This window comes from Chiloscyllium plagiosum, unplaced genomic scaffold (genome assembly GCF_037043375.1).
Source record: "Chiloscyllium plagiosum isolate Xiang-an unplaced genomic scaffold, Cpla_swu_hap1 HiC_scaffold_13, whole genome shotgun sequence".
NCBI lineage: Eukaryota > Metazoa > Chordata > Chondrichthyes > Orectolobiformes > Hemiscylliidae > Chiloscyllium > Chiloscyllium plagiosum.
In genome coordinates, this window is record NW_028270151.1 from 53,340,732 (window position 1) to 53,364,616 (window position 23,885).

Consider the following 23,885-nt stretch of genomic DNA (forward strand, 5'->3'; position numbering starts at 1 on the left):
AGAGACATTATAAATGTGGTGGCAATTTATTAGAAGATTAATGCTCAGTACAAACATTTGGGACTGATTGATGAAAAAATAGAAGTGCTATCCTGATGTTTACATCACTCCGAAGCAAAGGTTTTCCTTGTTTTTAGAAGATGCAACATTATATTTTTCATCTTGTTTTAATCAGAAGTCTTTTTCTTCTTCTGTGAGAACTTTTACAACAGACATCCTTAACAGTACAATGTATTTTTAAGGACAGAGTGTCAAAGAATAGAAACTAAATTGCAACTACATTAGCCTGATGCAGGCAAAGATTACACTGCCATGTAGTTGCAAATCATCTGCAATTGAGAACAGTGACAAGTAACCCAATGCAGCTGAATTCAATCGGAATCAATTTCCAAGTGAAAATGATAACTGTGTGCTGAATGGTTTCTTCCGCTTGACACTCCAGAAGCTAATGCCTTCGGGCCACGGAAGAAAAGAAATTGATGCAAGTATACCTCTCATGAATATGAGGCAGTGTAAACTCTGAAAGTTGTCATCACCCATGTAATTTTGAAGTATTTGATAGTTTGGCTGTGAATAATTGTTAGCTTGTCAGATATTAGAGTTAGGCCCTGATTTCTCTTCTGGGATTGGAAACATGCAGTCAAGTGGGGATGATTACACTACACTCCTGACTTGTGTCTTATAGATGATGGACAAGATTGGGGAATCAGGAGGTGAGTTACCTGCTGCGGGATTGATGTCACTTGTAACTTAAAATCTATCAATTTCTGTCTTGAATGTCTTGACTTAATGACGAAACTTCCACATCCCTAAATTATTTATTTCCAAATTAATATATGCCTCTTATTCTAGATTCTCCACAAGAGGAACTAGAAGTTTCTCAATATCTATCCTATTGAATCCATTACTTGTCTTGGAGATCTCAATTGGATTATCCCTCAACTGTGTAAACTCATTGGAATACAAAACAAATTTATTCATTTCCTCATATGAATCAGGAAGTTCAATCCTCCAAGACTGATTGTTTTTTCCTGTGATGTAGTGCCCAAAGCTGAATGCACTTCAGACATCCTTTCTGACCAATGCTGCATACAGTGAACATCATTTCCTCACATTTGTATTCCAACTTCCTTGAGATAAAGATCAAAATTCCATTAGCTTTATTGATTGCATTTTGTACCTGTGCATTAGCTTTTAGTGATTAGTATATATGGACACCTAAATCCCTTTGCTCTTCAAGAGCTCCTAACACTCCCATTAAGAAAATATTTTTCTTTCCCTGATCCAAAGTGGATGATCTCACAGTTCTTCATTCATTTGCTGTGCTTATATGTAGTCACTTAGATTGTTCATATTGCTTTGTAACTAACTTCCAGTTCTCATCTGGACAACTTGCAATGCTTTCTAACATAGTGCCATTTGTTAATTTGAATATATATTTCTATGACTTAATTCAAATCCTTCTGTCACTACTGTCACTACTGTCTTTAGTCTTTGTCTCTGCTTTAAGTTCAGGAACTGGATAAGATCCAAATGCTAATCAAGGACTGATAACTTCTGTTCTCTAACAGTTACAGCAGATTCTTGATCTTGCATTCCTTTGGTAGCTTTTGCCTCACCTACTGATTCACTTTCAGTAATACTTCTACACAGGACAAAGTCCCTGAAATAATGCTTGGTTGAAGAGAAAGTAATGGCGCAATACATGAACTAAATATGGAAGGAAGAGTGAATGCATCGATCTCAACAGCACTTTTTGGCATTGTTGAGGTTTATTAGAAAGGAAATAAAAATAAGATTGGTAGGTGTGATGTGAATAATAAAAATAAAAAGGTTTAAAGGTGACAAAGATTCAGTATGATAATTTTTAGATTGAGGACACTGATTCAAATGTTTGAATTTTTATGATGGAGTTGGGAAATGGAAGTCAGAACTGCTTTCTGATCTTGAACCTGCCTGCAGGGAGGCTATTAAATAGACTAAATACACGATTTTCTTGATTTCACCTCTTTAAAGGGATTAGAATTGGTTTGGCAGCCAACTAAATGCCACAGAGGGTAAGGCAAGTCAGATGAAGTGCAGACTCAAACTAAATTCTCTTTGAAGATTACAGTAGGTCTGTTCAAACCTGATTGGAGCAAACAGAAGACTTGTGATCAGGGTTAGAGTGGATTGAAATATGCAAGAAGTAACATTGGAAAGCTGGAGGCTAGAAACCCGAGGAAGCACAGAGAACTAGTTCTGTGATAGTGACTTGGATTTCAGGCCTGATATTATGAGGTAAGGAGAGGAGGTAATTTTTCCAGAGGTGCCAGGAGGAGACCATGAACTGACAGTAAATAGGCCTGGTTTAGGATTGTTTCTGTCTCAGACAGTGAAAACTTTGTTAGAAGAATATGGGTTTGGTACTAAAAAAGGTTCAGTTAGTGTGCATGACCTCATACACTCTGGCAAGGTGAATGCAACCCCCAGCTCTCAAGATAGGTTTCAAAGCTTGCAGCCTCCAGGAAATGCCATTTGACTTTTCTCTCTGCATGATGTGTGTCCTGAATAATGTTTCATAATAATGAAGGATAATGCTAATTGAAGAAAGAATAACAGAGATAGCCAGGATTCCAGATGAGCAGACAGTCAGACTTGACAAGGTCACATCCGTGATAGAGATATTGACTACAATGGATGAAGTGCTTAATGGGAGGTGCAAATAATGTACTCCATCCAGTGGCATGCTAAACACTGAGTTGCATTCAGTAGCCTCAGCATTGCAATAGCTTCTAACCTCCTAGGTTGGCTTTTTCAATTTTATCTTGAGGCTCTCAACTTCAGGCAGCCACTCAACAACACTCTGTCCATTTTAAGCCCCCAAAAACCTCATGAAGTCAAGGTTCCTGACAAGCATGCTTTCAATCATTATACCTATTCTTGCCTCAGTTTTGGCATGTGTTTAGATAAGGTGACACTGGATGAGGAGCATAGTATTAGTGTGATGGAGAATGTACCAGACACAGTTGTGGACATTTCCACTCGGAAAAGGGAGAACAGGCACAGGCTTGCTCAGACTCTACCTGCAACACATGTAAGAATTCCCTGAGGCAGTGTTTGATTGTGAGCAGAGAATTGAGGACTCCAGCGATCTCACACTGCAGTGGCTCAGGGGTATAAGCACATGATTCGTTTATCAAGATGGTGGAATATCACCTGGAGAGCTACGTGCAGCATCAGCATTACTCTGGGTAGATAAACATTTAATACACTGCAATGCTCAGAATGTATGCAACAGTGTGTAGTTGGAGTAGTCAATGGCATTATGTAGTACAGAGACGTTTGGAATCACAGAATTTTTATGCTATATTCATCATACCATGCCTGCATCTCTGTGTATTTTGTAGAACATAGAACAATACAGTGCAGAACAGGCCTTTCGGCCCCCAATGTTGCGGCGACCTGTAAACTAATCTAAGCCCATCGCCTTTCACTATCCCATCATCATCCATGTGCTTATCTAAGGATTATTTAAATCTCCCTGATGTAGCTAAGTTGACTATATTAGCAGGTAGTGCATTCCACGTCCTTACCATTCTCTGCGTAAAGAACCTGCCTCTGACATCTGTCTTAAATCTATCACTCCTCAATTTGTAGTTATGCACTCTCATACAAGCTGACGTCATCATCCTAGGAAAAAGACTTTCACTGTCTACCCTATCTAACCCTCTGATCATCTTGTATGTCTCTATCAAATCCCGTCTTAGCCTTCTTCTTTCCAATGAGAACAGACCCAAGTCTCTCAGCCTTTCCTCATAAGACCTTCCCTCCAGACCAGGCAACATCCTGGTAAATCTCCTCTGCACCTTTTCCAATGCTTCCACATCCTTCCTGACATATGGGGACCAGAACTGTACACAATATTCCAAGTGTGACCGCACCAACGGTTTGTATAGTTGCAGCGTGAACTTAATCCCTCTACGAATGAAACTTAACACACCGTATGCCTTCTTAACAGCACTATCTACCTGGGTGGCAACTTTCAGGGATCTATGTACATGGACTCCAAGATCCCTCTGCACATCCACACTACCAAGAATCTTTCCATTGACCCAGTACTCTGCCTTCCTGTTATTCTTCCCAAAGTGCATCACCTCACATTTAGCTGCATTGAACTCCATTTGCCACCTCTCAGCCCAATTCTGCAGTTTATCCAAGTGCTCCTGCAACCTGTAACATTCTTCCAAACTGTCCACTATTCCACCGACTTTAGTGTCATCTGCAAATTTACTAATCCATCCACCTATGCCTGCGTCTAAGTCATTTATAAAAGTGACAAACAGTAGTGGTCCTAAAACAGATCCTTGTGGCACACCACTAGTAGCCGGACTCCAGGCTGAATATTTTCCATCAACCACCACTCGCTGCCTTCTTCCAGAAAGCCAGTTTCTAATTCACACTGCTAAATCACCCTCAATTCCATGCCTCTGCATTTTTTCCATTTTATCTTTGTGCCAATCTTCTATCTTTTCCCTTTAACACTTCACATTTTTCTATTTAAGTAATCATATAATGCACTTCTGAATGCCTCAAATGAACCTGACTCCATCACACTTCAAGTCAATGCATTCTCGACTGTTCAATGTGTCAGAACGTTTCTTCTAATCCATACATTTGCCTCTTTTGCAAAACACTTTGAAACTGTGCCACAATCCTCTGATAAGTGAAAATAATTTTCCCTTATCCCCTCTGTACAGAACCTTCATGATTTTGAAAATTTATTTCAAATCTCCTCTTAACCTTCTCCTCTCCAGGAAACTAGCCCACTTCTCCAATCTTTTCTCATAACTCTCATCACTAGAGCCATTCTCATAAACCACATTTGCACTTTTCCCAATGTGTTTATATCCTTCCTATAATTTATTCCTTAATATTTGCAATTGTTCCACCCTCTAGCTCCACCCCAAATCGAGGGAAACTGAAAGAAATGCTGTGCCCCTGAAATTTCCACTCTCACTTCCTTCGATATCCTTGGATACACCTCATCCAGTCCTAGTGCCTTATCAATTTAACATATTGACACTATAATTGTGTCCCAGCTGGAGCTCTCCTCCAACCAACTATAGCACCAGTCAAAGGCTGAGTATATCACTGAGGCAGGAAGAAGTGCTACCCTTTGTGGGGTGCCTTTACCATCATCAGCCTCTGTACGCCAAGATCAAGGGATGGACATTGCCCTTATGATGATAAAGTGGCACCACCTTCCAGAAATGTCCCATGGGCACCACCATGACAAGGTGGACCACCAAGTACAATTTCTCTGCAGAACAAAACAAGTGAGCAAGTTCCACCTCCTCCAAAACTACAAGAGCCTGCAGAAGAGTAAGTGAGCAGAAAGCACCGCGTGGGCTACTGGAGTCTCTTCTTAGCATTTATTTTTACAGCTTCACTTTGTTATTATTTTATAACAATATTTTTTGGCACAGTGGATAGGATCCCTACCTCTCAGTCAGAAATTCTAGGTTTAAGCTCTATTCAAGGTCTTGTTGGCCAAGGAAATTAATTGTAATGCAACCAAATAGGTTCAGTATTAACTTCTAAATTTTCTGACACATCCCAATGTCAATTAGTAATAGCAGGAGAGATTCCTGGTCAGCCCTGTCATAGAAGGAAAATTAGAACCTCTGACTTTATTCAGAGATTAGCACTATAAAATACATGTAAACATGCAACAGCAGCAGCAACTTGGGGTCCTTAAGGAGACTGTTTTTTGGATGGTTGGTGTGGTTCCGACTAGCATCAATACCACGTGGTTCAATTTTCATTTTGTTTGGCATAAACCTGCAGCCTTCTCTAATTCGTAATGGATGTCACGATGCTGTGAACCAGACCTGAATTTGGGTAGAGGACAAAAGAAGATTGCTATACAAGGAATCCCACTTGAAGGCTTGTAGCTGAGACTCCTTTTATTTGGGTTGCCACAACAAATATGTTTTTCAGCTAGGAAAAGAGAATAAGAGTGTGATCAAGGAGAGGGGAAAATAACTTTGAGACCTTGTTCCAGTCTTTCTCTTTAGCAGATCTGATTGTACAGTTATGTCAGAGTGAATTGCATTCTATGGCCTTCATCCTGGGTTAGTGGAAATAACGTGAAACATACCTGAATCAAATGATCCTTAACGTTTCTGGCACCCTGATAAGTCCTTTGTTTCTTGCATTGTGCCTAGTTACTTCCTTGCACATCAGAGTATCTCGATAGTTTCCATCATAACTCCTCCATCTCCTCTTAGTTGTCCATTCATCTGTTACTCTTCTTTTTCCTCAGAGAAACTATCTGCTTTCAATTAACTTGGCCTCAATTTCCTCAAAGCCCACATCTATCTCTAGAAATTTGTTATGGAGGGCACATTACTCTGAGGTCCTTGCATGAATGTATTGGAGTGCATCACTTGACCAGTCTATGCACTGGAATCACCTTTTGTTAAACTTAACGGCCTGCTGAATGTCATCCTAGCAAGCAAGATACTCATTATATTGCCTTCAGTCTGGGCCGCTTGTGGAAGAGTGTATAGCCAGCTTTTCAAAGAATGTACTCTCAGATCCATCCATGTTCCTTAGGGGTGGAATGAAAATCATGAAGGTCTCCTACTTTTTGAAAACTTTATAAATCCTTTCAAAGGAGTAATGTGGCACCCAATTGTTATCAACACCTCTTGCACTCCTTGACCAACACTCAGGCTTTGCTTACTCCTGCTTGCGACACTCAGTTGCTGCTTCCTCTGATTCATGCAGGGACTGCTGATCTCCCTCATATCTGTCCACTCACCTGGCTGACACTTGGGGCTTGCTTCTTTTCCAAAGTTTGGGCCTCTTCCACTCCCCAAAAGCCTCCCTCAATTGTTTATCCATTTACTCACTTGTTTCCTGTTTCCTACCTGCACCCAGATACTCAGGTTGCCTTGAATGAGTATGTATCTCTCTGATTATTCACTGTTCTGGCCCCTTGGAACTCTGTTGCATGTGACCCCAAGCTGGCCATTATAACTCCTCCAGTTAATCCAATCGTAGATTCCCTCCCTTCTACCCTTGCTGCTCCTCCAGTTACATAATCCTGTGTCTTGAGGAGCAGCAAGAGTGAGAGAGAGGAAACTTCTGGTTTTGAACTTGAAGAATTGCAAATTGTGAGAAGGACAGTGGAACTTCAAAAATACTCTGACAGTTTAGCAGAGTGGGCTGATGGGTGGCTGATGAGGTTTAGTACAGAGAAGTATGAGGTAATGCACTTTGGTAGAAAGAAAGTTGCAAGACAATATAAAATAGGGGATATAATTCCAAAGGGTGTGCAGAGTAGAGGGACATGATGTATATGTGCACAGATCAATGAGAATAGCAGGACAGATGGAGAGAGCAGTTAATGAAGCATAGAATGTCTTGGCTTTTCTAATAGGGGGAAGAATATAAAAGCCAGGAGGTAATTAACGTGTTGTATAAGACAATTGTTCGAACCGAAGTATTGTATACATGGGTAAGTGTATGGCTCCAGGAATGAAGAGATTCAGTCATGAGGATAGATTGAAGAAGTTGGAACTGTCTCTTTGGAGAGATGAAAGCTGAAAGAAGACTTGATAGATGTGTTCAGAATCATGAGCATGCTAGATAAGGAGAAATTGTCATTGCTCATAAAAGGAACAAAAATGAGAGGGCATAGATTTAAAGTGATATGCATTAGAATCAAGGATGAAGTGAAGAAAAATTTGCTCAGCAAGTAGTGAAGGTATGGACTGTATGGAACTGTGATAGAGGCATGTTCAATCAAAGCTTTCAAGAGGCATTGGGTCTTTATTTGGATAGAAATAATTTGCAAGGATATGGGGAAAGAAAAAACAGTAGATCAGCACTAGGTCACGATGCTTGTTTGAAGAACCAGTGCAGGCACAGTAGTCAGAATGTCCTCCTTCTGTGCTGTAACAAATATGTGATTCTGTGATTAGAGGAGGTGGAACAGTTTGCCTCAAGGGAACAGATTCAATGATTAAAGGTGCAGCTCCTTACAATTTTTGTCTCTCCCAAATACTGGGATGAATTTTCTCTGTTGGGTTGCCTGTGTGTTAGACCATAATACATAAGATATTGGAGGAAAAATGGGTCATTCAGCCTATCGAGTCTGCTCTGCCATTTGATCCTGGCTGATATTCTCCTGACTTCTTCCATAATCTTTGAGCCTCCTTTTAATCAAGAACCCATCTATCTCTGTCTTAAATACATTCAATGGCTTGGTCTTCACAGCTGTCTGCAACAATGAGCTTCACAGAGTCACCCTCCACCTGAGAAATTCCTCCTCATCTCAGTTCCAAATGGTAGTCCCTTTACCCTGAGGCTATGCCCACAATTCCTAGTCTCTCCTTCTAGTGGAAGCATCTTCTCCACACCACTCTATCCAGGCATCTCAGTACTCTATAAGTTTCATTCTTCTGAACTCCATCAAGAATAGACCCAGTGTCCTCAACTCTTTTCATATGACAAAGAAAGTTTACAGCCCAGGAACAGGCCTTTCCGCCCTGACAAAACCTTCAAAGTCTGCATGTCCTTCCTTAGATCCAGGCCCAAAATTGCTCACAATGTTCCAAATGCAGTCTGACCAGAGTCTTATACATCCTCAGCAGTACATTTCCGTTGTTGTTTTCTAGCTCTCTCGAAATGAATGTTAACTTTGCATTTGCCTTCCCAACCATCAACTGAATCTGCATGTTAACCTTAAGAGAATCCTGAACTAGGACTCCCAATACCTTTACCATTCAGATTTCTGAAGCCTTTTTCCAATTAAAAAATATCCTGTGCCTCTATTTTGCCGACTAAAGTTCATAACCTTACATGTCTCCATGTCGTACTCCATTAGCCACTTATTTGCCTACTCGCCTAGCATATCCAATTCCTTCTGCAGCCTTTCTACTACCTCAACACTACCTATCTTTGTGTCATCTGCAAACTTAGCAATAATACCCTCAGTTCCTTTGTCCAAATTGTTAGTATATAATGTGAATAGTTATGGTACCAACACTGACCCCTGTGGAATTCCTCTAGTCACTACCTCCATCCTGAAAGAAACCCCAGTATTCCTACTATCTGCCGTCTGCCAGTTAGCCAACCCTCTATCCATGCCAGTACCTTACCCCGAACACCATGGGCTTTTATCTTACTTAGCAGCCTCCTGTGCCGCACTTTTTCAAAGGTCTTCTGCAAATCCTATTAGATCACATTCAATGGCTATCCTTTGTCTAATGTACTCATTACCTCCTCAAAGAATTATAACAGATTTGTAAAGCATGACCTCCCCTCGACAAAGCCATGCTAATTCCACCCTCTTTTACCATGCACTTCCAAGTACTCCGCAATCTCATCCTTAACAATAGACTCTAAAATGTTATCAAGAACCGAGGTCAGGCTAACCGGCCCATAGTTTCCTGCCTTCTGCCTCATTCCCTTTGTAAACAAGGCTGTAACATTAGCCAGTGATTGATGTGGGAACTTTTGGGGCATATTTGACTAGCATCCCTGTGTAATTTGAGTTCAAGAGTCCTGTTTCAAAATGACAAAGTTCTTTTCTCTGCCTTTGAAACCTATTACCTCAGGGATAATTTCTTGGGCTAGCTATAGCTGTCTGCTCTATCTGTCCTTGTCTGTGCAGCATATATATCCACTGTAGTCCTTCAATTATACCTCTCCTGACATTTCAACTGTTGTTAATCAGCTCTTCATGAGCTCTTCAAGTGTTTAACTAGTTTTAATTGGGGGTGGGGTGTGATTACAATCCTGCCTTCCACCCACTCTAGTGAATATACCTGGAACTAGGAATAGCATGACAAAACTGGCTTTGGAATTTATGTTGAAGACTTTCCTGACAAACTTGCAGCTGCAATACACCCTAACTACATAACAGGAGATTGTGGATTGAATGCTCACTTTTGAATTTGAGGACATTATCCAGGTTGACACCCCAATGCAATGTTAAGGAAGTGCTGCTTGGAAGTACAATAATAATACTTAAGCCAATAGAAAATGATAAGAGATTCGACTGCAGTGCAAAGACTCAAACTTATCTGAATGCTCACGTCTTTTGATGATATGGGGAGAACTTATCCAATGCTGAGCCTACCTTTAAAGTTAAATTTACATTGGGATTCCTAAACGTTTCATACTGTCATTCTCAGCAGTTGAAAAGAGAACCATCACCATTTGCTATAGATAAAAGATGGCACCACCCCCCACCTTTTCCTCCGTTACATCGATGACTGTATCAGCGCTGTCTTGTGCTCCCACAAGGAGGTTGAACAGTTCATCCACTTTACCAACACCTTCCACCCCGACCTCAAATTTACCTGGACCGTCTCAGACTCCTCCCTCCCCTTCCTGGACCTCTCCATTTCTATCTCGGACGACAGAATCATCACGGACATTTACTATAAACCGACTGACTCCCACAGCTACCTAAACTACATCTCCTCCCACCCTGCCCCCTGTAAAAACGCTATCCCATGTTCCCAATCCTTCATCTCCGCCGCATCTGCTCCCAGGAGGACCAGTTCCAATACCGAACAACCCAGATGGCCTCCTTCTTCAAAGACCGCAATTTCCCCCCAGACGTGATCGACGATGCTCTTCACCACATCTCCTCCACTTCCCACTCCTCGCCCTTAAGCCCCGCCCCTCCAATCGCCAACAGGACAGAACCCCACTGGTCCTCATCTACCAACCCACCAACCTCCATATACATCATATCATCCATCGTCATTTCCGCCACCTCCAAACGGACCCCACCACCAGGGATATATTTCCCTCCCCTCCCCTATCAGCATTCTGAAAAGACCACTCCCTCCGTGACTCCCTTGTCAGGTCCACACCCCACACCAACCCAACCTCCACTCCCGGCACCTTCCCCTACAACTGCAAGAAATGCAAAACTTGCGCCCACCCCCCCCAACCCTTACTTCCCTCCAAGGCCCCAAGTTTACTGCATCCGCTGCACCCGATGTGGCCTCCTTTATATTGGGGAGACAGGCCGCCTACTTGCGGAATGTTTCAGAGAACATCTCTGGGACACCCGGACCAACCAACCCAACCACCTCGTGGTTCAACACTTCAACTCTCCCTCCCACTCCACCAAGGACATGCAGGTCCTTGGACTCCTCCATTGCCAGACCATAGCAACACGACGGCTGGAGGAAGAGCGCCTAATCTTCCGCCTAGGAACCCTCCAACCACGAGGGATGAACTCAGATTTCTCCAGTTTCCTCATTTCCCCTCCCCCCACCTTGACTCAGTCCCAACCCTCGAACTCAGCACCACCTCCCTAACCTGCAATCTTCATCCTGACCTCTCCGCCCCCACCCCCACTCTGGCCTATCACCCTCACCTTAACCTCCTTCCACCTATTGCATTTCCAATGCCCCTCCCCCAAGTCCCTCCTCCCTACCTTTTATCTTAGCCTGCTTGGCACACTCTCCTCATTCCTGAAGAAGGGCTCATGCCCGAAACGTCGATTCTGCTGCTCCTTGGATGCTGCCTGACCTGCTGTGCTTTTCCAGCAACACATTTTCAGGTCTGATCTCCAGAATCTGCAGTCCTCACTTTCTCCTATAGATAAAAGATATTGTGCCCATATAATTTGATCTGGAAACTAAACTATAAATGAAACAAACTTAATGAAAACAAATTGTTAACAAACACAAATCTGCTCGATATTTAGCTTTCTATACAGACTTAAAAGTGTTGCATGTGTTTCTCAACTTTGCATCTGGAAATTGAATGTTTCTTGGATGCTTAAAAAGGAATATTAAGACTGTAATAATTTATAGATAATAAATGTTTCTTGAGGCCACTACTTTCAAACATTCCTACCTAGTTCCACCACAGCTACACCCCAAGCTGATCTTGAGAACAATGCGAGACCTTGACTCCAGTCATGGCAGTTTGTGGTTTCAACTGCAGAGATATGTGTATCGTAGAAAATGAGGATGGTATAGACTGCAAAGTCAGTGATAGTGGCCTGTTCAACTTCTTGTAAATAGAACATAGGATTGAACCAAAAATGATTTTTCTTTCACACGAGAAGCCGCGAAAATAGCAAAGAAGGATACATAACAGTATAATATTGGCAAAACTTCTTTACATTGTTTGTCCAGTTTTCAGATTCTGTAAAACCTTAGCACTGTAACCTTTTAAATATGTTTGCATGTAACTGTTAAAATGCTGCATGAGATTCTATCTTGCCCTATTTGTCTTCAATCAAATTAGAGGTGATACATGCATTTTGAATATCCTGGTTACATGCAAATAACATTCTACAGTCTCACTGTTTGCTTACACTCTCAGTTCTGACAGCATATTAATCTTGCAGCTTCCTAAGACTTAGAATGTCATTGAATATTGTTAGTATTGGAGCATGTTTGAGTATTTTTAATAAGTTTATGCATGACAAGTGTACAGAAATATTTTGTACTGTCTAATAATCTGCCTCAGAGCTGTGAAAAGTTAAACATAATTTCACACGTATTTGTTCCCTTTCAGTGTACATATGCACTACAACCAGCAGAAGTAGTGCTCTGAATTATCTTGGCTAGCAGACATGGAGCATGTGAGAGATAGGATGTGAGGGGCAGCAGCACCACTTAGTGTTGAGATAGCGTTGAAATGTATGGTAACTGAAATAGTTTATAAACATTTCTAGATATTTCAAAAATTCTGCAAATATCATTTTTCATAACTGGTGTCAGTTGAGTTTTGGTAATTAACCTGAAACTTTGTTTCACTCTTAACAGAGGCTGCTCGATCTGCTACGTGTTTCTAATACTTTTTGTTTTTATCCCACGTATGATATGCCCATGTGTTAGGATTGGCCCTGATATTTATTTACAAAGAGGAAAGGAGAGTTTGGGGCAGCACTTGAAAAACCCAATAATATCAGTGACAGCAGGAGCTCACTATGTTTTCTTTTCTTTCATTTGTAAACTGCTAGATGCCCCAAATAACTGACTGATCAGCTGTTGGGCAGGAAAACAAGCGGCAAGAAGTTACCCCTGGGAAAGGAATGGGAGAGAGGAAGTAAGAAATTCAAGCTTGCTTTTAAAGGAGTGCAACAAAGATTTACAGACCGATTCCTGTCATGTGGGCTGGACATACAGGGAGAGATAGGAACAGTTAGGACTACATTCACTGGAGTTTAGAAAAATAGGGGTAAGTCTCAAAGTATACAATTCTAAATGCAAGAACGTTGTACTCGATAGCCAGGAGGTCCAGAGCGAGGGGACACAGTGAAATGATGAGGGTAGGCATTTTAGGACAGAGATGAGGAGAAATTTCTTCACCCAGAGTGTGGTGAGCCTGTGGAATTCTCTGCCAAATTAAGTGGTTGAGACTAAAACATTGAATGTTTTCAAGAAGGAGATAAATATATTTCTTAGGGCTAAAGGAATCGTAGACATGGGGAGAATGCAGGTACAGAGTGCTGAATTGGATGATCCCCCATGAGCATACTAAACAGCAGAGCAGGCTTGAAGGTCCAAAGAGCCTAGCCTACTCCTGGTTCTATATGCTTGTTTCTATGTCAGTAAACTGCTTGCATTACTAACTGACCACCCTTAGATGAAAGGAGATCAGGTTGACTTGAATCACTGTGTTGTACTTTATTGTTGTACTAGGTAATGGATATGAAAGGCTTTACCATAGCTAAGCCTAAGCTCTGTCTATTCTGATATAGACTATAGCCACTGAGTTGGAGTTCTGGCCATTGCAGTTAGACAACTACAATTCGATTCTGGCAGTCTCCTGATGCACGCACAAGTGTCTTAACTACCACTTCTTAGCAATAGCTAATACATCTAAGAGTTAGTAAATCCCATATATAGTACATATATGTGATAAACTACACCTTGTTATCTAAAACGAAAGTCTCTTCTGTTGATGCATATGCTTGGTTCATCCTCCATCACAGATTACTGAACAGCCTCTTAGAGTGGCACAAGAAGGAGAATTGGTGACATTTTGAGGACTTGAGTACAGGAATAGAGATGGCTTGTTGCGATTATAGAGTGTTGGTGAGACCTCACCTCGAGTATTGTCTACAGTTTTGGTACCCTTATCTAAGGAAGGATACGCTTGCCATTGAGGGAGTGCAATGGAGTTTTAACAGATTAATCCTTAGGATGGTGGGATTCTTTAGCGATGAGAAATTGTGGCGACAGCTTCTGTATGTCCTGGAGTATTGAAGAATGAGGGGTGACCTCATTAATACTTACAAAACACTTATATGGTGTGATAGTGAATATGGATCAGATGCTTCTGTGACTGATGAGTCTAAAACCAGGGAACATAATCTCAGGATAATAGGCAGGCTCTTTAAAACTGAGATGAGGAGAAATTTCTTTACGTAGAAAGGATTAGAAAATTCAGAGGACCATGGAAGCATATTAATCATTTATAGATTTATGGAGACTGATGACATCAAGGATGTAGTGATTGCAACAAGGTCACCCAGGTGCATATCACAGAATATGAGTTCCCTGATTGGGGCTGTTAACCTCCCCAATCAGGGAGACCTGACTGACAGATATAAAGTGTGTCAGGGGTTCTGTTCACTTCTAGGAGCCATCTCTGAGCTAGCTGGGTCAGTATCATGTTCTATGCATATGTAATTAAAGGGTGACTTGGTGATGGGATACTGACCTTCATGGAGTTATTTCAAAGGGAAATGAAGATAGTGTAGGGAATGGCATTAATGTAGATTATTAGCTATTAACTAGTTGAATGATGGAAGAGACTCGACATGCTGAATGACCTACTTTTGTTCCTCTGTTCTTGGTATTCTACCCCAATCAAAAGCCAGCAATGGTTGGTACCCAAATATCACATTTTGTAACGCAGTCCCCTAATCTGTACTAGAAGTCTGGCAAATTGAGATTTAGTGCATAAGAAGCGAAGTAGGGACCTACTATAATGAAATTAAAAATATATTTGCTTTTCAGAAATACTTGGATTGCAAGAAGGTCTTAAGAAATCCAGTCAAGAGGTAGAATTCCTTCAACAGCAAGCAAGAGATCTACAGCTTTCTTCAGACACGATTGCACTACAAATTGATCAAATTCATGTTTTGGAACAGAAAGAAGCTGAACTCCAAATCAAATGTTGTAAATCAGAGAAACAGGTATTTGGTAAGTGAGACTTTTGCTGAAGTACATTGGTTCATTGATATAAACTGTGACTGCCTTAAAATTCTGCATGCCTAAACCAAAGCCCCAGCATGCTGAGGTCATAGTGACCAACAATCATTTTATGTACATAAAGAATTGCAACCAAATTTACTGTCCAAGAAAGTCAAAAAGGTATTAAAACAGTGGTATCTTCTCAATTACAAGACCACTAATTAAAATACTGTAGAGATTCAAATTTTAAAGTTTTACATATCTTAGCTGATGGTGTATAAAAATAGCACATGTTTATATACTTGTTCATACTTTTTATTCATTCATGGGATGTAAGCATTGCTGCCTTGGCTAGAATGTGTTGCCCATCCTTCATTGACTTTAGGCTGAGTGGCTTGCTGGGCCATTTCAAATGGCAGTTAAGGGTTAACCACATTGCTGTGAGTCTGGAATCATATGTAAGCCAGAACAGCTAAGAATTACCAAAGGAAATTAGAGAACCAGGCGTTTTTTTTCTCATTAATAACAATGGTTATATGGCCATATTAGACTGTCTATTAATTCCAATTTTTTTTTTATTTTTAATTAATATTTTACCTTCAGTTGGATGATGAAATTCCATCCATGGTTAGATTCAAACTCATGTCTCCAGAATAATAGGGACTCTGGATTATTGGTTTAGTGACATTACCATAATGCTGCAGCCTCCTCTAAATATGGTTTGTCATCATGATCCCAAATGATGAAATTGTGTTAATGGGCAACACCACTGCTAGGCGGAGTATTGCAGTCTACATGTGTGAAAGATGGGAGTGATGTGCCTGACTGAATGTGACAAAACTAACTTTTTTGCATCGATATTTATTTCAAGCCAGAAACAAGTAACTGACCATAACAATTTAATATATTAAATTCTAAACTAGTTGCAAGATCCAGAAACACATAGCAACAATTATAATCTGTCAGTACATATTTTGCAAATCAACATTCTGGTGACTGCTAAATAGATTGTTCTTGATACAGGTACATTGTGACATTCATAATTATGCAGTATTCTTTTCATTGAAACCAAGATCTATTCTGCCAAATAAATTTTACAAACTGAGAACATTGAGGATAGGAGTTGGGAGGTCATGTTGCGGCTGTACAGGACATTGGTTAGGCCACTTTTGGAATATTGCATGCAATTCTGGTCTCCCTCCTGTCGGAAGGATGTTGTGAAACTTGAAAGGGTTCAGAGAAGAATTACAAGGATGTTGCCAGGGATGGAGAATATGAACTATAGGGAGAGGCTGAATAGGGTTGGGCTGTTTTCCCTGGAGCATCGGAGGCTTAGGGGTAACCTTATAGAGGTTTATAAAAGAGGGGCATGGATAGGATAAATAGACAAAGTTTTTTTACCTGGGTTTGGGGGGAGTCCAGAACTAGAGGGCATAGGTTTAAAGTGAGACAGGAAAGGTATAAAAGAGACCTAAGGGGCAACTGTTTCATGCAGAGGATGGTGCGTGTATAGAACGAGCTACCAGAGGAAGTGGTGGAGGCTGGTACAATTACAGCATTTAAAAGGTACCTGAATGGGTATATGAATAGGAATGGTTTAGAGGAATACAGGCTAAGTGCCAGCAAATGGGATTAGATTAGGTTAAGATATCTGGTAAACATGGATGAATTGCACTGAAGGGTTTATTTCCGTGCTGTACATCTCTATGACTCTATGACTATAATTGCTGCTGAATTGTCACAGATCTCATGAGTACAGTCGGTTCTGCTGTGATGTACGATTCTTCAACGCGAATTGACTATAACGCAATTGAAGAATTTAGACCATTATATGCAGAATGTGAACTTTCCTTACTGTACTGATGATTCTGGTCCCATTGGTTTAAATGGTGCTGCTATTACACATTTTTCTTATACTGCGGGATCGCACAAGAACAGAACTATTGCATTATATCAGTACAGACTGCTGTTTAAAATTTGATATAATGCTAGCAACTGCACATGCCCAGATGGCTCTCAGAGGCCATTTTTACACTAGGTATATTCACTCCATTTTCCAAAATACATTGAAATAGTGTGGAGTTGTAAGATCTATAATTATTCTATGTATGGATCTTGGGAAATGGTTTTGCAAGTCCATCAGTTTGGCTGGTATTGTGAAATTGATTTACTTCGAAGCAAGTCATGGCAATAATAAAAACTGGAACCCTCCAACCATAAGGGATGAACTCAGATTTCTCCAGTTTCCTCATTTCCCCTCCCCCCACCTTGTCTCAGTTAAATCCCTCGAACTCAGCACCGCCTTCTAACCTGCAATCTTCTTCCTGACCTCTCCGCCCCCACCCCACTCCGGCCTGTCACCCTCACCTTGACCTCCCTCCACCTATCGCAATTCCAACGCCCCTCCCCCAAGTTCCTCCTCCCTACCTTTTATCTTAGCCTGCTGGACACACCTCCCCCCTTACTTCCCTCCAAGGCCGCAAGGGACACTTCCATATCCGCCAGAAATTCACCTGCACCTCCACACACATCATCTATTGCATCCGCTGCACCCGATGTGGCCTCCTCTATATTGGGGAGACAGGCCGCCTACTTGCGGAACGTTTCAGAGAACACCTCTGGGATACCCGGACCAACCAACCCAACCACCCCGTAGCCCAACACTTCAACTCCCCCTCCCACTCCACCAACGACATGCAGGTTCTTGGACTCCTCCATCGCCAGACCATGGCAACACGACGGTTGGAGGAAGAGCTCCTCATCTTCTGCCTGGGAACCCTCCAACCACAAGGGATGAACTCAGATTTCTCCAGTTTCCTCATTTCCCCTCCCCCCACCTTGTCTCAGTCAAATCCCTCGAACTCAGCACCGCCTTCCTAACCTGCAATCTTCTTCCTGACCTCTCCGCCCCCACCCCACTCCGGCCTATCACCCTCACCTTGACCTCCCTCCACCTATCGCAATTCCAATGCCCGTCCCCCAAGTCCCTCCTCCCTACCTTTTATCTTAGCCTGCTTGGCACACTTTCCTCATTCCTGAAGAAGGGCTTATGCCCGAAACGTCGATTCTCCTGTTCCTTGGATGCTGCCTGACCTGCTGCGCTTTTCCAGCAACACATTTTCAGCTCTGATCTCCAGCATCTGCAGTCCTCACTTTCTCCAATAATAAAAACTGCCTAACACTGTACTAGTGCTTCTGGCCCTGGAACTAATTCGGTTATTCTGTCTGCACAGCTGTTTGGCATTTAGACCAAATATGTCATATGCAAAATATTATTGAAATCCTCAGTCAGACCAGGGCAACTTGCCCTGCTACTAGGATCCAGTTCAGAGTTTGCAAATAAGACTTTGATCAAGTACTGGTTTTCAGGTCAAGGCCAATATCGCCCTAGTAACAAGTTTATATGTTTACATATTACCAAGACTGGTTGTATTATTTGATAACCCACAAGATGTTCTGGCTGCTCATTTCAAAGTAGCAAAATATTTTCAAAGCAGAATAGACAAAAGTGTAAAATAAAATTGCTATACATACATTGCAAATACAGTTATTTGTGTATTTTTTCTTGGAACCAGAAAATATATTTTTGAAATGTTTTATGCTGGAAATAGCAGGGCAGTGGTCACAATCTTACACTCTCCCTTAGATATGGGAATAATGCCAGAGGATTAAAGGGTTAAAAAGGTTGCATCCCTATTTGTAAAAGGTAGGGTGATAAACCTAGCCTTGAATTTTTGTGAAATTGACAGTCTCCAAAATTGTGACAGTGTCCTGATCCTGGAGTTCCACCTCTGAATCTGTCACTCACAGTTCTCATTGGAGAGAAGAGAACAGGAATGGGCTTCAATTTCCACATCAACGGTATACAGAAGCAGCTGCGAATGTAAAAACACAGGCACCTTCCCTCCTACAATATATTTCTGATCCTGGTTTTTGGAATACAACTTGTGGACCTAACATTTTTAGAAGATCACAACATACCTAAATTTGTTGGAGAGGTAGGGTACATTCTTGGAGAGGTAAGGAATTCATTTAGGTATATCTGGGGACCACCTTTTAAAAAGGCCATATTCTCTTTGGGAGAGGTAACATGCCTTTTGATGGTAGTCAAGTGCCCTTTAAGTCTGTTAAAAGTAGATTAGAATTTGCATAAACAGTGTATAAACACAATGGTTAGAAATATCGAGAATACAATTGAAAAAGAAGTATCACCAGTTATGTAGACACACAGATATTAAAACATTTAAAAATAAAGATTCATATAGAGTTAACCATGAAAGACTCCTTCACACCTAGCAGGAAGAGAAATATCTAAAAAGAATAACATGAGGCAACACATGTAAATGCTACTAACTAAATTAGAGCTCAGAACAGACAACAATAACATGTAAACAATAGTTTAATTACCAAAAAACAGAGGCCTGGAGAGATACATGGCAATATTACAATTGGGTGTGAAACGAAAAAGTTAATTGCAGAAGAAATATTGGGACCATCTAGCTGATAAAAATGCTTATCACATGAATGCTATTAGAAATCAGGATAAAACCTTGCTCATGAAGACAAAGAAATGAAACATTTAACAAAGATTTATTTCCAGGGATTTATTAACAACCAGGGAGCACCGAAAGAAGTATGAACCATCACAAACAAATTATCTAGATAAAGCTCCCAGCTTTATGAAAGAAGCTTCACCAAATAATTAAAGAACGATAAAGCTTTGCATGAAAATAGGCGGAACCTATACAGTAGGAGTCAAAATAATATTAAAAACAACCCTTCCACTGAAATTTAACTAGTATTAGAAACCATCAGATAGTACTTTTCAAAAGGTATTTTTTCTCACAAGATAAAGATTCCTTGCTCATTCGGGGCTTTAAGGTAAAATGGTGCTTCAAATCCTGTTCTTAGATATTGTTAGATATTCTATTTGATACTGTTACATGTTATATTCTTAGCTATTCTTAGTTATTGTTAAAGTTTTGTGATATTTTTGAGTCATTATAAAATTGATCAAACTGAATTCTATTAAATTTGTTATCACATCTTTTCATGGTTTTAGCATAATCCTGTTGTTTACTTAAACATTTAACCTGCGCCCACACCTCCTCCCTCACCTCCATCCAAGGCCCCAAAGGAGCCTTCCACATCCATCAAAGTTTTACCTGCACATCCATCAATGTCATTTATTGCATCCGTTGCTCCCGATGCGGTCTACTCTACATTGGGGAGACTGGATGCCTCCTAGCAGAGCACTTTAGGGAACATCTCCGGGACCCCTGTACCAATCAACCACACTGCCCTGTGGCCCAACATTTCAACTCCCCCTCCCACTGTGCTGAGGATATGCAGGTCTTGGGCCTCCTCGACCGCCGCTCCCTCACCATCCGATGCCTGGAGGAAGAACGCCTTATCTTCCGCCTTGGAACACTTCAACCCCAGGGCATCAATGTGGACTTCACCGGTTTCCTCATTTCCCCTTCCCCCACCTTACCCCAGTTCCAACCTTCCAGCTCAGTACCGTCCCCATGACCTGTCCTATCTGCCTATCTTCCTTTCCACCTATCCACTCCACCCTCCTCTCTGACCTATCATCTTCATCTCCACCTCCATTCACCCATTGTAATCTTTGCTACCTTCCCCCACCCTCTTCTCTGACTTATCACCTCTATCCCCACCCCCATTCACCTATTGTACTCTATGCTACTTTCTCCCCCACCCCCACCCCCCTCTCATTTATCTCTGCACTCTACAGGCACCCTGCCTCTATTCCTGATGAAGGGCTTTTGCCCAAAACATTGATTTTCCTGCTCCTGGGATGCTGCCTGACATGCTGTGCTTTTCCAGCACCACTCTAATCTAGACTTTGGTTTCCAGCGTCTGCAGTCCTTGTTTTTGATAATGATATTGTAAAACTAGTAAATCATTTCATTTACATTCTTCTGTTACAACTGAAATTAACTCTAATCACAGAGTAAAATATCTGGAAATTTTATAATAGAGCTAGGGCTTATTAAAGCATAAGCCATTCATCAAGAATGAGGCTTGTGGGCGAAGGGGCTGGGGGATAAATGGGAGGGAGGTGGGGCTAGGAAGAAGATAGCTAGGAATGCGATAAGTCTGAAGAGCTTCAGGGGCGAGGAGATGACCTGGGGGGTGCAGTGAGAGAGAGACTCACTGAGATCCTTCTAGAAGGAGGAGGAGAACTTCTTCAAGGTAGACTGAGGAAGGGGCTTCACAGTAAGGTTATAATCAACTAGGAGAAAGTGAGGACTGCAGATGCTGGAGATCAGACTCGTAGAGTGTGGTGCTGGAAAAGCACAGCTGGTCAGGCAGCATCTGAGGAGCAGGAGAATTAACATTTTAGACATAATCCCTTCATCAGGAATGAGGCTTGTGGGCCAAGGGGGCTGAAAGATAAATGGGAGGGGGGTAGGGCCCCCTCCCATTTATCTCACAGCCCCAGCCCCGCCCCCTCCTATTTATCTCTCAGCTCCCTTGGCCCACAAGCCTCATTCCTGATGAAGGACTTATGCCTGAAACATCGATTCTCCTGCTCCTTGGTTGCTGCCTGACCAGCTGTGCTTTTCCAGCACCACATTCTTCCTCACTTTTTCCTAGGGCTTATTAAATTAAGCAGGCTATTTGGAAGATGGTGACAGTCTTGGGCAGCTTTGTCTCCTATGGGTTGGTTCTTCGAATCTTATGAACTCAAAACTTTAAATGTTGTGAAATTAACTTGCTTTACCTCAGCAGATACAAACTTGTAGATAAGTTGGGCAGTTGGGCAGGAAGGTCTGAGGGGACACATAATAAATTTATTGACAAATGGAATTTATTGATACAAGATTGGCCATGTGACAGAAAATAAAAGTAAGCAATTGGTTTTTAGACTGGAAGGAAGCTTACATTTGTTTCTCCCCACCACATGTTGGTGTTAAGCCTGTTGCATGTTTTACTATGTGTCCAAGGTGAAGAACTGTTGAAAGAAAAAAAATGAACATTGCTTGGACCATAGGATCTTGGAAGGTGGGGACAGGGAGTTGAAGGTGATAAGAGGAAAGATGTACTGGCAAAATTGTGGTGTGCATACTCAAAGAGAAACAAAGAAAAAAAGATGGGACTCCCAACAACATACATCTCTACACTATTATGGTCATCAGAATTTATCACTGCTGGCCCCCTAACCTCTGAATCCCCAAGTCCTCTGGACTCCCAGGTCCTCTGGTGCAATTTACTTTATTTCATATGAAGTGGCCACCTTGCACCTCCTTTTCCTCACATTATTCTGTGTTGTGCACATCCCTCACCCTTGTATTGCATTGTGCTATCCCTTCAGTTTAGATCTTGTAATTTCCTTTCCCTATCTTTACATATGAATTATGCTTTCCTCTCTTTGTCTTCCTCCACATCAGCACCTTTTGCAAAAATGGCAGCAATTTTGCAAGGCTTGATGTTGCAGGAGCTGATGTCACCAGACGAGAGGAGTCTTGCACATCAAAAGACAACTCAAAAGCTGGTATTTAGTCTCCAATGCCATTATCATTTTGTTATCTACTGATGATCTGGACTTGTGCCTAGATGGCATAATTTTGAAGTTTGAAATTGGAGAAAAGTATGAAAATGTGAGTTTTGCAAAGAAGAATGGAAGTAAAACAAAATGGACTAAATACTTCAATTTTAAATGCAGTACAAGAACTGGGAGACCTGAAGGCTCACATAAACAAGTCTTTGAATGCGGCAGGACAAGTTGAGGATGTTAAAAATATGTGACAAACTGTTGGCTTTATCAATATAGGCATAGACAGTGATGACCACAGCAAGTTGGTTTGAGGATGGGTAAATGATTCTAACAATGTGCAATTATGGAGTCAAGCATCGGGAGCATGGAAGGATCTAGGCATGGAGATGCCAACTTGTGAGAATGGAATCAGAACGTTTGGTTGGAAAAGGCCAGAATGCCTATCCCAGCTAAGAAATAGTCCTGGAAAGGCACTTAGTTGTTCCGCCCAAATCTTCTTTTGCCTCCCTTCAGCTACTGAACTTTCTAAGACTGGAAACCTGATGGGCCAGGGATAATTTTGAAACTCAAATAAAATTTGACTCTTTGAAATATTCTAATGATCTCCAGAAAGCAGTTTTGTTGATATACTTTGGATTGTAGTCTTGTTTCCAATTTTACCATTTTTATCCCTGATCAGTCTTCCCTTCATCATGTTGACATTTGTGAATTCATTTTACTCGTGAAGTACAAGAACAAGGAAGTTGCGCTAAATGTTTCTTAATTATTTATCAGGCATCAACTGACATATTTTGTTTAATTTTGGGCATCGCACCTAAGGAAGAATATCTAAACCTTGGCAATGGTGCAGAGAAAATTTACCAAAATGATACCAGATATGAGGGACTTCAATTATGTTCCAAAGTAGAGAAGCTTAAATTGTTCTCCCTACAGCAGAGAAAGTTAAAATGAGGTTTAATAGAGTATTCAAAATCTTGAGGGAATTTGAGAGAAAAGCTATGAAAATCTGTACCCATGCATAAGTGGGCTGGTGACCAGAGGTCACAGATTTAAAATATTTGATATAACAATTAAGGGAATATGAGATTTGTTTTAAAGTATCTCATGGTTGTTTTCTGGAATGTACTACACGTAGGGGAAAGATTACTTGAAATGGAAACATTTGCAAGGCTGTGGGAAGGGATGAG

General features: G+C 41.3%; 1 protein-coding gene across 3 annotated transcripts in view; it reads left to right on the top strand.

The window, feature by feature from the left end:
- lekr1 (Leucine-, glutamate- and lysine-rich protein 1) overlaps positions 1-23,885 on the top strand; it is a 212,435-nt gene that overhangs the window by 135,599 nt on the left and 52,951 nt on the right. For all 3 annotated transcript variants that reach the window (XM_087993242.1, XM_043702179.2, XM_087993243.1), the window contains one exon: positions 15,000-15,185. In XM_087993242.1, coding sequence (XP_087849368.1) covers positions 15,000-15,185 — 186 coding nt within the window. The remainder of the gene's footprint in view (positions 1-14,999; positions 15,186-23,885) is intronic.